The sequence below is a fragment of the Daucus carota genome, chromosome 1 (genome assembly GCF_001625215.2).
Source record: "Daucus carota subsp. sativus chromosome 1, DH1 v3.0, whole genome shotgun sequence".
NCBI lineage: Eukaryota > Viridiplantae > Streptophyta > Magnoliopsida > Apiales > Apiaceae > Daucus > Daucus carota.
Genome location: NC_030381.2, coordinates 2,183,106 through 2,201,253, shown reverse-complemented (window position 1 = coordinate 2,201,253; position 18,148 = coordinate 2,183,106). Strand labels below are relative to the sequence as shown.

The 18,148-nt window shown below is 36.1% G+C and overlaps 3 protein-coding genes across 3 annotated transcripts; 1 reads left to right on the top strand and 2 right to left on the bottom strand.

The window, feature by feature from the left end:
* Positions 1–446: 446 nt before the first annotated feature.
* LOC108205270 (GATA transcription factor 26) lies at positions 447–5,388 on the bottom strand. The gene is made up of 8 exons (XM_017375160.2): positions 4,829–5,388; positions 3,349–3,753; positions 2,705–3,125; positions 2,284–2,356; positions 1,954–2,057; positions 1,681–1,867; positions 1,477–1,597; positions 447–983 (listed from the first exon to the last, which is right to left on the bottom strand). The coding sequence occupies exons 1-8, from the start codon at positions 4,866–4,868 to the stop codon at positions 745–747; spliced, it is 1,590 nt and encodes a 529-aa protein (XP_017230649.1). The 5' UTR covers positions 4,869–5,388; the 3' UTR covers positions 447–744.
* Positions 5,389–6,721: 1,333 nt separating this feature from the next.
* On the bottom strand, positions 6,722–9,842 carry LOC108198816 (vesicle-associated protein 2-1). Its single transcript, XM_064087799.1, has 7 exons — positions 9,645–9,842; positions 9,174–9,244; positions 9,009–9,090; positions 8,528–8,643; positions 8,294–8,425; positions 7,165–7,233; positions 6,722–6,982 (listed from the first exon to the last, which is right to left on the bottom strand). Exons 1-7 carry the CDS (start codon positions 9,700–9,702, stop codon positions 6,779–6,781), a joined length of 732 nt encoding a protein of 243 aa, XP_063943869.1. The 5' UTR covers positions 9,703–9,842; the 3' UTR covers positions 6,722–6,778.
* A 1,874-nt stretch (positions 9,843–11,716) lies between these two features.
* On the top strand, positions 11,717–17,731 carry LOC108204731 (putative glycerol-3-phosphate transporter 4). The gene is made up of 3 exons (XM_017374311.2): positions 11,717–13,159; positions 14,200–14,739; positions 15,582–17,731. The coding sequence occupies exons 1-3, from the start codon at positions 12,121–12,123 to the stop codon at positions 15,617–15,619; spliced, it is 1,617 nt and encodes a 538-aa protein (XP_017229800.1). The 5' UTR covers positions 11,717–12,120; the 3' UTR covers positions 15,620–17,731.
* Positions 17,732–18,148: the final 417 nt, after the last annotated feature.

The following is an 18,148-nucleotide window of genomic DNA, read 5'->3' as shown; positions in this document are numbered from 1 at the left end:
TATGATATCCTATCCTGAAAACCTTAAGAACTTTTAACTTTATTTCCGGCATTCACCAAGTTTTGCGGTACAACTGTACATACAAAAAATGCCCTATTTATTAGGGTTCTGTAGTAAAACTGCACATGCAAAAAATGTTGTGTTTTCATTAGAGTTTTGTACTAGAACTGCACATGCAAAAAATATCATGTTTATGTATTGTACTTTGAAATTATTTTTTAACACACACGACAATGTAATTTTGGGGGTTCTGCAGCAGAATTTTAGTAATTCTAAAGTTATTTTATAAATTAGTTCTCTCTTGAGCATGTGACCCTCCTCGACCATAATTTTAATATTTTCAGAATGCTATATCTGACTATGCAATATTTAGAGCATTTCAACTCCACCATACCCAGGGCCTTTTCTTGTTTATATACATGCAGAACTATACTGTAGCATATACAGAAACCAGAAAGTAACACATCTATATATTTATGTTACAAAACAAAGTCCAACCTATTCAAATACAGATTCATATTCCCAGCCCTTATCCTTGCAAGTTAGCTACATGTTTAGTTTTTAACAAATGGAAGAAAGGAACTGAAATAGTATCAACAAGCCTCTTTATCAAACTTCTGTACATGCTGAGGCAGCAGAATATAATGAGATCCAAGGATTTAGTCGATATGACAAACGATGACCAAAAGTTGGGCTTAGTTAGGTTTTTGTTGATAATCAAGACAGAACATGAATTTGGCAGAGTTAGCTACTAGTAGTACTAGCTTGAGCACCGAAGCCCGCGTTTGGCAAGAGTAGTTCTGCCTGAGGGAAGGAACTGTGGGATGGAATGTTTAGCAACAGATCATGGTCAGAACTTTCAGCTGAAAAGTGAAAACAGTCGTGCATAAGAGAATTGCTATCACGAGGCGCCTCAAGTAGGATTTTTGGACCGAATAAAGGTGCTTCATTGTCATAGCTGGCGTTCACAGCTTTTTTACTTCCTGAAACGTGAACCATGCACAGGAAAGTTATAATCCAAAATTTATTTCCATATCTAGAGATAGAACAGTTCTATGGGAGGCATGCCACAGAAAAATACCATCTACATATTTTTTGGGTAGTGTATGCAAAGAAAGCTTACATACTGTAACAATGATATTAAAAAAAAAATGCATGATAATAAGCATGTAAGAAAAGGTCAAGCTCTTTAATGACAATACTTCTTCGTTAAAATTTATGCAATTATGACACAATAAAGCTTACTAGCAAGGAGGAATATGTCAAGATGATACAATTTACTGGTGAGGATTTCCTTGTGAACAAACTCTTGCTGTAGCTACTTTTCTGTATGGATGTACATTTTATATGGTTAACAGAATCTTTATATCATTAATACAAAAGCAACCGAGTTTCCCTGAACTACTCCTAGACTTGCGTTGGTGAATTAAAATATTTTTTGCTATCTAATAATATCTTAACATGAATTCAGCTTACCTGGAAGATTCGGAGGTTCACTATCACATGATCTTTGTGTATTCGGTGATTGAGCAGGAGCAACAGCTGCATTTCCTCTTGCGATTGAAGAACTGTCGAAACTACTTTTACATTTTGTATCCTAAAAAAAGAAAAGTCCGTCAATGCTGCACATTCTACCAAACAAACCTATTCACAACATGAAGTGGGCTCTAAGAGTAAAACCTTTAGTAAATTATATTCTTCCACCCAATTTGATTTGGTCAAATTGCAAAGCACGAGCCTCTTCAAGGATCTATTGAATTCACTATTAACCTCTGATGAGGAGAGGTCAAAAACACCATCCGCGAGAAGTTTCTGGAAAGTGGACAAGCTTTCCTTAAACTGAAGGCTATTAAACATGGTTCTGAGGCTGTCGATTTAGTAACCAAACAGCCAATGTTAGCTTCTTAAAATATCTTGACAGTCAAATATGATAGTTGGGGCAGTAGTCCAAACCTGTTTGGAAGTTCGACAGTATCAACAGAAGGTAATAACTTCAGTAATTCTTGCCATTCAAAGTTAGTTACGTGCTTTCCAAACTCCTCAAAGTTTATGACATCCTGTGCAAAATATACACAACAATTATCACAAAAATGATTAAAGTTTGGGACCACTCCAAAGTGAAAACAAGAACTTCAGTTGTTTATGTATATGACCAGGGAACTTTGTTTAGATTTCTTGCTTTAAAAGTAGTACAATTATTTACTTCAACTTGAGCTCGCTGCACTTGCAACTAACTTACTAACTTAGTAAATGACATGAACACACTTGGAACTTGGAACTTACTTTTAAATCTATAGAAGATAGAGGTGATTTGTGATTCTCAAGGATCTCTAGTTTTTCTTGCTGGCCCTTCTTTCTGAAATTTGCAAAAGAATATTTTAGTATGAACAAGTAAAGCAACATAGCGCGCATGACTACAACTTCAATTTCAATACTGAAGCAAAGAAACATTGTAGATGACTTCTGCCAATAATGTTATTTCTTTTTCTCATAAAGTCTATTTGCTCATTGGTTTCTTCTAAACTTTCCACGCGATTATCATACCAAGTTGTCAACGAACTGCATGTTGTCTTAGCTTTGTGACAAAGATTGTTGCATCTAATAACTTGGACGATGGAACTCTGAATCCTTGTCAGAGTGAGGAGTAATATAATCTGTATCTTATATTAGAACTTTCCAGGTATCAAAAAAATAGAAGAGGTACCTTTTATATAGTTCCTGTTCCATTTCCTGACCAGTCGGCCCTTTTTTCTTGATTTCAGCAGATGAAACATTACCAAACTTGTTCAAAGTACGGTTACAAAGAGTAGTAAACTGTGAACAAGCTTCATTAGCAGGACATGGCTTGTTAGAAACTGAAAGCGAGCTAGCTTCAGATTCCTCCTCACGAGCTATTGAACTTGGATGCCGAATAAGTACACTTCCATGTCCAATCTCCACAGAGACTGTTGGAGTGTCACACTCCAAGAGCAAATCCTCTTCAGTTGACCCAGAGAGGTATGTCTGTTCTTGTAGAATGGCATATAAATCTGTAGTAAGCTTTTCGACTGGAGATGGCTTTGCACGAACACAGGTCCTCTTTCTCGAGGGTACCACACTATCCCATACAATGGATTGGGGGGCACCTGGACAGGGAGCACAAAATCACACAAGTCAAAAACTAAAACGCTCATATACTTCAACAAATTTTCGTATCGAGTCAACAACATAAATTAAGAACTGAAATATACAGCTACGATGTGAAGAGTAAGTTTCCAACAAGGAATATAGTAAGTTCTGAGCAACTTTGAACTGTTAAATTACAAAAACATATAATTCAGGTTAAGCTCATATGAGTTGCCACCCAACCTGTCAAGTCATTTGCATCTGCACTGCCAAGATGCACACAACTTTCAGAGTTGGATATTGCAGAGCCAGAACTTGATCTATTACTAAAATCTTCAGCAAGGGTCTTAAAGTATCCGGGATTGTAGTCAAGAGCATCCCGAGCACCCTTGTGGAAACCATGATCAGGAGCAACCTTAGCGGCAACTTCTGCGTCATGGTTTTGCTTTCGTTTTAGAACCTTTGCTTCTTTATGATTTATGGATAGGCCCTTCATACGTTGAACCCTGTAATCTATAATCTCAGGTGGTTCGGCCCTCAAATGAAGAGGTCTGTAGTTTGTAAGTGATCCCTTAGTTCTCCAGCGTGATCCACATGCATTACACAACACAGGCTTCTCTTCAGGTCCATTCCGCCAAAGCGGAGTACCTGTTTGACAACTCAGTAGTCAGCAAGAAATTTCTTGTAAATGCTAATGTGGCAAAAAATATTTTAAATTGTCAATCAGCATAAAAGACTAGAAATGACAAAGGTGAACAGATTAGAAAACAAATAACATAGAGCAAAGAGGTGCAGATAAATCATGACAGGTGCAAATTCGCATAATTTGACATATCCACCACATTAACTTATGCATCTCTAACTCAACACGACTGCTTGGGTATTTCATCTGTAAATTGCCGAAATTTCAATTAGTTTAATTTGAATTCCGTTTCAGGTTTAGCATTCTACTAGTAAGCTCATTGCCAAGCATTGAGCTGATGGTGCAAACTCGTGGTTGCTCACTCTAATAAATTCAAAGAATATTAACAAATTGTAGCAAACACTCCAGCTGCAGGAATCCTTATGCCTAGGCAAATTCAAATAAAGCTTGCATGAAATCAGGACTAGCAGACTTCTCGAAGCAAGATACAACAAGAGTAGCGCAATTTATCAATTTGATACACATAAACACAAAATTGAACTTCACAGGAAAAATAAAGCAATGACATAATGAATGCTGATAACATTTGAAAGCAATGACATCATATTAACACAATGTACTTGCCTAATACTCTAATAGAGTACAAGAGTCAAAATGCTCCATTTCCTTAATTAAACAATATAGGTAAACAAAATGGAGACTCTCTTATTGATTGACATTATAAGATCGTAATCAGCATAACTACAATCATCTGAAAATCCCTAAATTCTTCCAAAAACGCATGGAATGCAACAGAGAATCAGTAAGAACGCTGAACAGGCGACAAAAACGAAATGTTCGAAACAAAAATCACCCATCACACAATAGCATGACAACACTATTATTAATAACAGAAAGCACATAATCACACAATTACTTTCAAATTTACAATGTCCAAGCAATAACAAACCCCCCAAAATCATTCCAATATCTGGGTAACTTGAAGCATAAGTATAAATCAATCAAACAAACAAAATAAATACTGATCACCAAGAATCAAAAATTACAAATGAAAAATAATAAAAACTAATAAGAGCTCACTTGTAACACCACAGTGACAGCAAGGTCCTTGCTTCACCATATCTCTAAATTCCTTAATCAAACAAGAAACTTCAACAACTGAACAAAAATACAAAGATACAATCTTTTTTCTAAAAAATGTGAAAACTCAAAAAGACTAAATTTTCTTGAATTTTTTAAAAAAATTATTAAAACCTTGATTTTTTTTCAATATTATTGCAACATATTACAGTACAGTGATAAAGTTTCTCCCCTTCTGCAAGAACTCAACTAAAGATTCTACAACAAACAGACCCAAGATTTAAAAAACCCAGAAAACAGCAGAAGAGTCTTGTGGCTTTAAAGTCTCATATACATACAAACAAGTGTATATAACAAAGAAAAAAAAATAATTAAACAGAGATGATGGGATTTGTGTAGGTGTTCTTAGCTTTCCATCTGTTCAATCAAATGGGTATTTTTTAAAATGATAATAATGGAGGAATCAAATCAAATGGTTAGGAAAAGAAGGTGAAATTTGGGAAAGAGGTGTTTGTGTGTGTGTGTAATGTATGATGACTTCTACTTGTTTTGTTTTGTGTAAAAAGTAATGTTTCTGCTTTACTTCACTAATCAAATTAAAAAAAAATATTTAAAAATGGAATTAAAATTTGATGGCATGCTTGTATAATTGTATGTGTAATTTTGAAATTCATAATAATCTTAATGATAAATTTTGATTGGATGTGTCTGGAATTATATATATTTATATAATTAAATCACATTATTTAAAGTATATCTTTTGAATTTATAGCTAGCCTTTATCATAATAATTTAATTTTTTTAAGAAAATGTTGTGTTCACAGATGTCTTATGGTTTTGTTGTTATTTGGAGGTAATGGTGTGAGAGAAGGAAAGGAGAATAGGTGCAACATTATGATGTTGACTATTGACTTTTCTGGCATTGACATAATGATATTTAATTTCAAGAAATCCTATTCCAACACACAATCAAATGAGATGGGAAGAGTCCAAGAGAAACTGTGGAAGAAACAATGAAATTTGATTGGGCCTATCTTTCTTATTCTTATCTACTAGTACTACCTCTTAAAAAATGAAATCTAATTTAAATGACTTAGGTGAGTGGGCAAACATATGATTTAGCCCATTAAGCTTGTCATTTTGTGGCTAATTGGGTGGTTGTTTTTGGTCTGCAGCAAACAAAAAATGGTATGGGCAAGCCGTTTGGAGCTTAATCCTAAGACAACTGTTAAAAAAGGTGCCAAAATTTTGAAAGCAAATTTATGATATGTAGAATATTTATCGTTTTTTTTACGAGATGTCGAACAATATGAGTGTGTTGAGTGTCCATTATTAACAAAATAATTTAAATATTTAAACTTATTTTAAAATTATGTATCTTTTTACGGTGTCACTTAATTCGTAACGAATTTTCTGATCGTTTGTACATTCTGTTATAAATTTGATGAGAAATAAAAAAAACTAAATTTTGTCAACAGAAAGAACAAGAAATGGTGCAAAATCAAAAGATATATCCTCTAAAAGGAGCGAGAGATATCATTGGATCAAGAGGTCGTTGGTATAGTACTTGAACTTTTTTCCTCTTCAAGAGCAAAAAATAAGTGATTTGAGCTCGACTAATTAAAGTCTCGCAAGTGATTCAACAGCATATATCAATCTTGATCAATAATGTAGATCCATACAATACTCTTCTACAAAATATATTCTGATTGGTTTTATACAATTTCCAGAAATTCATATATCACACAAAAATGGCTGCAGTTTCAATCATAGAAGTATATTCCTATCTACTAGAACTGCATTGTCCTTTGGGTGCAGCAGCCAGATTAGCCAACTAATCAGGACAGTATAATGTTGTATGATCATAATTTAGACATTAGCAATGTGCACAATTTTCGACATATCAGAATGATGGGAAAACCAGAAGGTTTTGATACTATGAGGACAAAATTATTCAGTAGGAGGCGTAGAGGGTGCTGTAACTGGTACTGAATCTGTAGGAGGCGCGGAGGGTACTGGACCTGGAGTAGGCGGAGGTGAGGACAATGACAAGTTCAGTAGAAGGCCAACCATAATTCCAATCAGGGCCACAAAAATTGCAAATTTGAAAGAAAACCCTGAATTTCTTCTACTTCTTCGCCTCTTCAACGTGTCCTGCAAGAGTGAAAAAAACAGAATCATCTCTTCTATCGTGGTAGATAACAAATGCAATGTAAGCAAGATAGCTAACACTGACAGAGCATAGCTGCCTTTCGGTCAAATGACAATGAGTTCATGCTTGTGATAAAATTTTAAGCCCGTGCTAAGAAATTTTTGAATTTAGAAAGAAAACTAACCAACTCGCGTTGCAGCTGTTGTGCTTGCCGGACAGCTGCATCCTTCTCAATTCTGAGACGCTGTACGGCCTTATTCTACATAAATTTAATGAAGAGAGCAAGTTTACTGACAAGCAATGATCATAATAAAAAAATTTGTGATGCAACATCAATATAGAACATCCCTTTGACGTAACTCTTCAGTGATGTAATACATGAAACAGGATAATTAACAAATGTGCTGATCCGAGAGTAAATTTAATTAGAGATAGATTTAGGCCAAGAGGGAAACACTACTTACATCATCATAGTTTGCAGAGCCTTGCATCTGCAATTAACAAGGGAGGAAAATGTTAAGAAGCTATATGTAATTGGTATTTATCAAAATCATGCTCGACATAAAGCTGAGGTTGTATTGTGATGAATAGCAGAACATCGGAGCACAATGACATTGTCATTAGGTCATGAATTAAAGTAAAGTTGACTCGAGGCAAACGACAGGCTCAAAGAACAAGCACCTCAGACATAAATAATAGGGGTCTTCCATGGCACACACTAACAACTACTTTTTATTAAAGTGGAAGATTTTGATTGGTGGAGATTTTTGTAAATGCAGGAGTCCCATTGATAACGTCAAATCCCGTTCCGGTGCTTCCTCCGCTGTGTACTGGTGTCTTGCGGTGTAGCTGCTGGACGGGTGTCTGCAAAACAACACCGGAGGGGGGTTTGAGCCCCGCGGCGCCTCCGGCGTGAGAATGAGTACAGGCGTCGGAAAATAGATAGACGGGAAATGAGCTATCTATGTGTGGTGGGTGAGGGTGTATGGCTGCTGTGTATGGTGGCTTAGAGTGTGTGAGAAATATGAGAGTGCTGGAATAGCTCATTTCCCGTCTATCTATTTTCCGACGCCTGTACTCATTCTCACGCCGGAGGCGCCGCGGGGCTCAAACCCCCCTCCGGTGTTGTTTTGCAGACACCCGTCCAGCAGCTACACCGCAAGACACCAGTACACAGCGGAGGAAGCACCGGAACGGGATTTGACGTTATCACCCATCATTATTAATAAGATGAGAGTCAATAAAAATCCGTCAGCTAACTAAAAAGTGATTGTTACTATGTGCCGATGGACACACACTAGGAAATCCAAAACAATAGAAGTAGAGCTCACATTGCTATCAGAACTTTTATAACCATCTTCTGCATTTGTTGAGCCCGATTGAGGAAAGATGTACACAACCCTAAGCTTGGAATCCTCTATAGTTCTCCCGCTATCTTTATTAAACTAATAAAACATCCATCATTCCATGAAAAAAATTGGAACTTAAAAATGATATCTATGTAATCAAGGATTTAAGAGGACTTTTCTCTGAGTAAGCATTCTTACAGTATCTTGTGGAAGCTCATCAATATCAGTCTCTGGTGCTACTTTGGTGCTCTGAAGAAGAAACTTATCTTTACACTGCATATCTGGAGGGTAATCTTGTTGAGCTTGAAGGGTCACTACAAATACCAGCACCAAATTAAGCACAATCAAGAACGAAGACGTCTAGATATTAAAATAGACCGCAAGGAAAATAAGGGGGCGTTTGGTTCATGGTTAATGAGCCCAGTTAACGGGAATCGGAATCTTAAACCTATTTGGTTCATGATTAGCCATTTTATGGCATGAAATGGGAATCTCATCCCCGCTTGATTGAGGGTAAATTATTCTTTTCACACCTGTTGGGATACTCATTTCATTCCCACACTCCTCATTCTCATTCCCGATTCTCATTACCATCTAACATCCAAACGGCCCCTAAATAACACTTAGAAACACTTTGAAACAAAATTTTAACATAAGAAATGGGAGATTAAGCATGCACCTCGTATCATACATGAGTCCCAAGGCTGTATAACACCAGTGTTGGGTCGAACAAAGTATTTTTTCGGAGAAGTTGTCTTGACCTAAAACAAGTTGTAAACTGAGATAAATTCTGAGCAATAATCAGGCATTTCAGTCCATTGCAGTTATTTGATAGATGTTATACCTTGAAGGCCACATGCTGGTCTGTCGTGTTTGAAACTCTGAGATCGCAGCATATTTGCTTCTCGAGCTCAACTGATAACAAGAATGGAAATAATCAGCAAGCATCAAAACCTTGATTTTTGTTCAGTTCATATAAACAAGTGTAACAAAAATAAAGGGTTTTAAAATGTGTGTGTCAGGCCCTCCGTCACGAATATAAGCAGAACATAGGAAGAAGGTTTGTTATATTTAGGGTCTCGAGAGTCGAGAAGTTCAGGATGGTCGTCCTGCTCGCCCTACTTCGAGGCTAGCCGGTCCCTCTACTTTTTATTAATTTTAATATTTTCGGACCGGTCGTGTCTTTAATGAAATTCATAAAATGAAAATAGTCCATATGGGATCTCTGGCGAATCCGCTTATCTCCAACTCGTGAACTTAGTCGATAATGCAGAATTAAATACGAGAAAAAAGGTGAAATAATGAGCATGCATACATTGGAACTTGAGCTCGTCGGGATGGATAGAGAGGGACTGATTCTTAACACCGCTCATTTGTGCAGAGAGTCGCAGCAGATGAATTCACGTACCAAAACGACTGTTTTTAGACACAATTTGATTCTTAATGCATGTAGATTTCGGTAAAAGAACACATGAACCTATGCATGGGCAGCAGAAAAGAAATAAATTAGAATGCAGTGTGAAAAATGTATTGAACGAAGAAGAATAATGAGAGAGAGGAGCAGATAAAAAGCTGGCGAGAAACAAGGAGCGGGTTCGACATCTTTGTGGTGCGGTAGAATGGCGCTTTTTTCTGGGAGGAATTATTTTTATAAATCTATAAATTGTTTTTATATAATTTCAAAAAAATCTAAAGTAAATTTTATAAGTATATATATGTTATTTACCGATATAGTTTTTCGGATTGAAAAATATTGATAATATATATTGTTGTTTTCAATATTTCTCATCATAAACATCGTAATATATCGGTAGAATAATAACATTATTTCTGATTTTATGTCATGTATTCTCTTAATATCCTTCTACTATTTTTATAATATTTACCGACATACATAAACTTCTATAATATCATTACTATCATCAGCTACACGACATCGACTATGTAATTTAAAATCAAAGAAACAAAATCTGAAATCAAATCATGAAAAAAATGTAACACATATATTTCATGATATTTAATTATAAAATTTATAATTAATTATATTAATAAAATTAAAATATTTAAAATTGATAATTAACATTTGTTTCTTTTTGTTTTCCAAAATTATTCGGTATCCTTCTAATTCTTACTTGAAATTTTTTTATTACTATTAATTACATTTATAAGATAACTAAAAGAACCTAATTATTTTAAAAAGATAATTCAATTACTTTATTTCCCGGATGCGCATTTTTCCCTCGACCTCATAATTTCTTCCGATATCATAAAATTTTGTAATAGCAATATTATTATCAACCGTATGATAATAATATACTAATATATAGATTACCGTCACACAAAAAAAATTTGCAATCATATAATGAAAAAAACAATCTAAACATACAAATTTCATGATATCGGACTCTAAAATTCGTAATTAATTATATTATTAAAATCAGAATTTTAAAAATATGTTATTAATATTCTTTCTTCTTTTCAAAACTATTATGTATCTTTCTGATTAGGATCTGAAATTTTTATTATTATTAATTGCATTTATTAAATAACTAGATAAGTTACTCCCTCCGTTCTTGAAATCTGCCTTTTGACTTTTCAGCACACATTTTAAGGTGATTTGACCATATAGCTAGAGATGTTATTTTCAAGTATTTTTTTTTTTGCGAATAAAAATGTTGATATAATATTTTTATTCAAAAAAAAATTTAAAAAATAATATTTTTAACTATATAGTCAAAACACTTTAAGATGGTGTCAAAAAATCAAAAGGACCGAGTAATAACTATTTCCTACTCCCTCCGTCCCAATCAATTCTATACAGTTTCCTTTTTGGGACGTCCCATCATTTCTATACATTCCCAAAATAGCAACTTTTTACAATATAAAACACTATTACACCCCCTATTTTCTTCCACTATCTCCATTCTATAATAATAAAAACACTATTACACCCACTATTTTCTTCCACTATCTCAAATCTATTACTCCCTCCGTCCCACCAATTTCTTATCGAATGGGTTGGGCACGGAGGTTAAGAAATATGTATAAAGTAGTGGAAAAGAGGAAGAAAAGTGGGTAAAGTGGTGGGACCCATTGATTTTTAATGTATAAAAAAAAGATAGTGGAGTAAAAGTAGTATGAAAAGGAAAGAAAAGTGGAGAAATGATGGGACTCATTGACTATTTTTGGTAAGTTTTGAAATGTAAAGAATTGGGTGGGACACCCCAAAAAGGAAAGTGTAAAGAAATGGATGGGACGGAGGGAGTATTAAAAATAAATGGGTCCCATCACTTTATCTACTTTTCACCTAACTTTACTCATTTCTTACACTTTTTCTTGGTCTCCGTGTCCAATCCCAATGTATATTATTCAATGGCACGGAGGGAGTAATTATTATATTTTCAAAATTGCAATTCCACCTGTACTTCCCATTCCTTTATTTACACGTGGCGCATTTCTTTCCCGCCCTCTTTGCTCACCTCTAAATTCACACACCCACAACGCGTTTCTCCTCTCTCCTAGAATCTCTCTCCCTCTCTAAAACGTCTCTCTACTTGCACATACATTTCACATACATATAATCTCTCCCTCTAATTTGAACAACCAAGATAATAAATTTCGACAATCTCATGATTTTTTAGTGACCCGCATTCATTTTTTAAAGGTTCTTGATTTTAATTGGGAGAGATTTGCATGTGGAATTTGAATTTGATGCTGTGGGATGGTTTTCTTGGTTTTGAAACTCGAAAAGATTGGAACTTTAGGGGTGTGCATATAACCTGTTTGTAGAAATGCCTGTGAATGATGGTAATACAATGAGAGGGTACCCACCTGGGGTTTTAGTTATAAGAAATTATAGGGGGAAAGATTGGAGCATCAAGACGTATCGATACGTGGTGTTGTTAGTGACGTTTGTGGCGTATACTGCTTATCATGCTTCGAGGAAGCCTAGTAGTATTGTTAAGAGTGTGTTGGATCCTGATCCTATGTGTGAAATGACTGCATTGTATCCGTGGCCTGTAGGGGAGATTTTTAGTAAGAGGGGTTCGTTGGGGGAAGGGTTGAACGTGTATAAAGATAAGGGGTGGGCTCCGTTTGATGGGAAACAAGGAACTTCGAAGTTGGGGGAGATTGATGTGGCGTTTCTTGCGTGTTATTCGATGGGTATGTATGTGGCGGGGCATTTAGGGGATACGTTGGATTTAAGGTTGTTTTTGACAGCGGGAATGATTGGTAGTGGGGTTTTTGTTGGGCTTTTCGGGATGGGCTATTTTTGGAATATTCACGTGTTTTGGTTTTTTCTTGTTATGCAAATGATTGCGGGGTTATTTCAGGCTACGGGGTGGCCTTCGGTTGTTGCTGTTATTGGTAACTGGTTTGGTAAAACGAGAAGAGGACTGATAATGGGTGTTTGGAATGCCCATACCTCGGTTGGAAATATTAGTGGTTCTCTGCTAGCTGCAGGTGTTTTGGAGTATGGTTGGGGTTGGTCTTTCATCGCGCCTGGCGTTTTTATCTTTGTTGGTGGTATAATTGTGTATTTGTTTTTGCCTGCTTATCCCGAAGATGTTGGTTTCCCATTCCTGAATGGTTCAGTTGAAAATGACATAAGGATTTCTTCTGATGAAGAAGCTTTGATACAGAATGCGGCAACAGGGACCAAAGAAGCGAATAGCATTCCACGCTCTGGTTCAGTAGGTAGGAGCAGTGTTCACCTTATTGAAGCTTGTGCAATACCTGGAGTTATACCATTTGCATTATGCTTATTCTTCTCAAAGTTGGTGGCCTACACATTTCTCTATTGGCTACCATTTTATTTAAGTCAGACAGGTACATAATTTTGTCTACCTTTTGCTATCCGCTGTTATGACTACCAAGAATCTTATATAGTAACCATTAAAATTCACATTTTAATACGCTCTTGGTAACCCTTCTATCTCCTTCTAAAGGCGACGTAAGTGCGTCCATTTCTTGTCAATAAGCAATAAACATGCAGTCAATTAAGTCAGTATTGGTGACCAAGGCTTTATTTTATATGGTGGCGCCTTCATGCGAGCAGGGTCAAGTCCCCTAACCACACACATGGCTCATATGTATCTGCAAGCACGCACACCTGTGTGAACTGATACAAATATTAAAACACGCCAACCCCACTTGTATGCATTGAGAATATTTTTATTAAGAAAGGAGGAAAAAATGTGAGTAAAAGCTGGGAGCTGACCTTACGGGATAAGAAAGGGCGCCGGTTGATCCATTTCCTCTGTTCTAATTCAACAATTTCATACTACGCCTGAATATTCCCTGAAATGTTCTTTTTTCCAGCCAAATCTGTTCCGCATTTGAAAAAATTGGTACAGTCCTTACCCCTAAGTACTTAACTTCTTAAACGACATCATAGATAACCCTAAGGATACCCAGAAACCAATTCCACCATTTAATGAACAAATAATCAAAGTTTTATTCTATGTTAAAGTGTCTAAAACCTTCTCTCTCTCAAAAAAAAAAAGTGTCTAAAACCTCAGTGACGACCTTACCTATTTTTAATAAAATTGTTATATCAGAAGGAAAAACAAAGGTAAAGGTTATTATACTAAGATAAGGCAACAACTTGTAAAGAATTATTTCTAGATACCCCTGCCCAAGTACATAAGTTGACATAGATAGTAACTCCGTAATTTTTATGAATATGGGCTCTGAACTCATAAATTGGTCAGTGTTGTCTATTTAGTTCGGATTGTATTTATAGAACCTGTTTTCCTATTACATACCTGGGAACTCTCTGATATTCCTGTTCTTGTGATAACTAATTTTAGATATTTGGAGTGTTGGGGTTTACATCTCTTATATCGTCTTTTTGAATGAGTTTGCAGCTATTGGTGGTGAGTATATGTCAGTGAGATCTGCTGGAAATCTTTCTACATTGTTTGATGTAGGAGGGATTGTTGGTGGGATTCTAGCTGGTTACATATCTGATAAATTGAAGGCACGGGCCACAACAGCAGCCACCTTTATGTATGCAGCCATTCCTGCAATGATACTGTACCGCAAATATGGGAACATCTCTCAGACGATAAACATTGTGCTCATGATAATTGCGGGTTTATTTGTGAATGGGCCATATGCACTTATAACAACTGCAGTCTCTGCAGATCTTGGTACACATAGCTCTGTTATGGGTAATTCTCGAGCTCTGGCAACAGTGACAGCAATCATCGACGGTACGGGATCACTTGGTGCTGCTTTAGGTCCACTTCTTACGGGGTTTCTGTCAACGAAAGGATGGAATTTTGTTTTTGGGATGTTGAGTCTGGGTGCTCTTATTGCGGGTCTACTCTTATCTCGTTTGGTCATAGCTGAATATGCAGAAAGAAAAAACAAGCCTGCGGTTTTCGGGCAACATAGTCCTGGAGGTAGTATATCTTATCTCATATATCATATTTTGCATTTCTTTTGTTCTCTATGTTTGTGTTTGCAAGCACTTTCAGAATTATGTGTCTATGCTGCCTCGTGTACACCCTAAAGCTGAAAATATTGTTTTCAATATATTTATGAAACTCTGTGGATGCAATTTGATGTTTGACATGTTTCTTATATACTTCCCTTTTGGTACTAGTGTGTCACAAAGTTTCACTTCATCACAGTGAAACATAATTGTTCGTTTTTTTGCCGATTGAAATCTTAAATCATCTGTTGTCCAGAATATAAACCCTTTAGCACACACTAGTCCATTGGCATTTTTACATCATCAATTTCTATATCTATTATAATTTATAATCCTCACTAAATCCAATCCCCCTCTTGTCCGGCATTTCTTTCAGCATTTGTATAGATAATAATTTCAGAGGTCAAAGGATTCAGTTAAGTTAATGGTCAACTTTTTTTTTTTGGACATTCTTGTGCGGAGGATTTGTGTTTAATGCATGGTAACTTGGGTTGATATATATAAGAACATTTTATTTTTAATGTTCCGCTGGAAATCCTTGAAGTCAGATTCAGATTAGGAAGTACCCTGTTATGTACAGTGATATATCTGTTTGATAGTTTTGTTTCCTGTCATATATCTGTTTATACTTCAGTTTTAAGCTATTGCGTCCCTTTCTTATTGGGCTTTTTGCAAGTATTATCTCGTTAATCCAGTTTGCCAAATGTATTGCCCTTACTATGTGGCTGAAATTTAGTTTTTGCATAATGGTTTAGGTATTTGTATTGTGTACAATGCTTAAATCACTTAAAGAATATTTTCATTTTGCAGCTGATGTAAATCAACCGCTTCTAGGTGAGCAGAAGTGATTATGTATGATATGGCCTATTACAGCCAAACAACTTTTTGCGTATGCGAGGTGCTACATAGTTACATACAGACTATGGTAATGAGATTTTTTATTCTTTCTAAGACACGCATGCTTAGTGATGTTTATCGGGTTGGAGCACGCGTCCACATTGTTATCTTGTTATGAAATATGTGTATATTATTTATTTGATATGGGACATATAGAGTTTATTCTGCTCAATCACATGTTTAATTTCGACAGTATTTGCACATTTAAATTGTCCAAGAATCGATGCTTAACAATCCACTTAATTAGATCTGATGATATTCAAATAGCTCACAAGGTGAAGTGTAAGTATGAGCAGTTGGTGATTCTAAACTACCAATTACTTTGCTAATAATCCTCTAAATTATTCATATATATTCATTCACCAAGTAAAAGAGGTCTATGGTCACTTGGAAACATTGACAAATGCTTCTTTCCTCAATTAGCTGTCATTATATCAACCAAGTAAATGTCTAGAGTAGTAGCGACTATAGTAGCATTACAAGCATAGGCATGGAGCAAACGAGGTACATGAATGTACAGGACCTCTGTTTTACTTTAGTATCCTGTTGTCCTGTCATTCTGTCTTTGTTGTAGAAAAATAAAAAGGTGAGGATAATGTGTCTAGAAAATATAACCGTAAAATGATAAATTATTTACATATATAATTATCATTATAAAGCTCCCGAATCTTATTAAGGACCCTGATTGGTACCAGTTAATTTTCGTAGCACATGGAGAGGAGAAACATTACCATCACCCATTAGAGAGAGATAGAGAGAGATGATATCCTCCTTATTCCCTTCGTAGTTCTAGAGGTCTATATGTATTGCCAGTTGGCAGTCTTTCTCATGTGGTGCTGTTGCCAGTTATATCTTCTGTTTTCTAACGGAAAAAATGGTACACTCATTATTGAATATCTTTTATTCATTCAGCATTTCACTTTTATATCAAGAACTTATTCATGTGACACATCATGCTTTTATGCATGTAAATTCCATGCTATCTAATATCTATCAGTGACTCTGTAGGCCAGTGACTGGTAATTCTTCTTGTATTTAAATAGATAAGATCAGTTATCAGACTGTTTAGCAAACATAATATCATACTGTAATGACATTGTATAACTTTAATGTTGCTTAAAGCCTTCCACTCTATTCCATTCTATTCCACTCATTCTCAACGAAGACAACCTGATGATAATTCTCCAAACTACCCTCTTCCAGCCATTATATAAACAAATTGAAATCAGACTCGAAGCATTCTTACGACCCAGCTACATATATTCCTCACATCCTCCTCTCATTCCTTCATCTTATCTTCACACTCTTAGAGTCTGAGAGAGTCATGGCCTTTTCACATGCCATGCTCATGCTAACCTTCTCACTTACGTTCGTTGTCTTATCCTCTGGTCAAGCTCCGGCAATGTCACCCTCCACCACCATGCCACCTATGATGATGACACCACCTCCAATGGTGACTCCACCTCCTATGATGATGACACCACCTCCAATGATGATGACACCTCCTCCAATGATGATGCCAGCACCAATAGCTAGTCCACCTGAGATGATGACACCACCTCCAGTGATGATGACACCTCCTCCGATGATGATGCCAGCACCAATGGCTACTCCACCTGAGATGATGATGACTCCAGCCATGAGTCCTGATTCGATGAGTTCACCACCAGCACCAATGGGACCTGCAATGGCTCCGACCCCAACCATGACGGGTATGTCACCCGTGGAGTCTACCCCAGGGTCAGCAGCTTTCAAGCAGGGAAGTAGCCTAGCCATGCTAGCATTATTGGGAGGAGCTGTACTTCTGGTTTAAAACTTTTGTGTATTATATTGTGTCTCTTTTGTTTTGGTCCTCGTGGAGTTTTAATCTTTGTGTTTTATCTTGGAGGTCAGTATGTGGTCTGTTGAAGATTTATTTAATGTTACAACTCTCTTGTAGCATTTTAAACTAGGTCAATAAGAATACTGTTATTCAGTTTAATCTCGTAATTGTTACTGAGTCAGGAATTACACAGTTATGTAAAGTCTATATATTTTTGCTTTAGAGGTATTGTTTTCAGCTATTTGTTGTGTCTCTCTTACCGTCGTTCAGTACTGCGAATACAATATCCTTGCTACGTGGTTGGATCTGACCAATTTTTGGCCTAATAGGTTGGATATTGTATCATTTAACAAGTACAATGGTAGAATCGCTTTGCCAGAATTTCACATAGTTAGATCTTTGCCTAATGGTCTGTGTACTCGTATCGTCTAACAAGCACAATGCTAGAATCACTTTACTAAGATTTCACTTGTTTAGATCCTGTGAAACTTCAATTGCATACGAGACATTAATATATTAGCAATTGATGCACAGTGAGGACTACTCGGTTAATAGATTGAATCAGACTGACCCGAGAAGATCCTGCTGGAGAGTCTTGGTGAGGGTATGATCTTGTTTTCTGGAATGACATACTTTGTTAATCAATTTTGGTCCACTA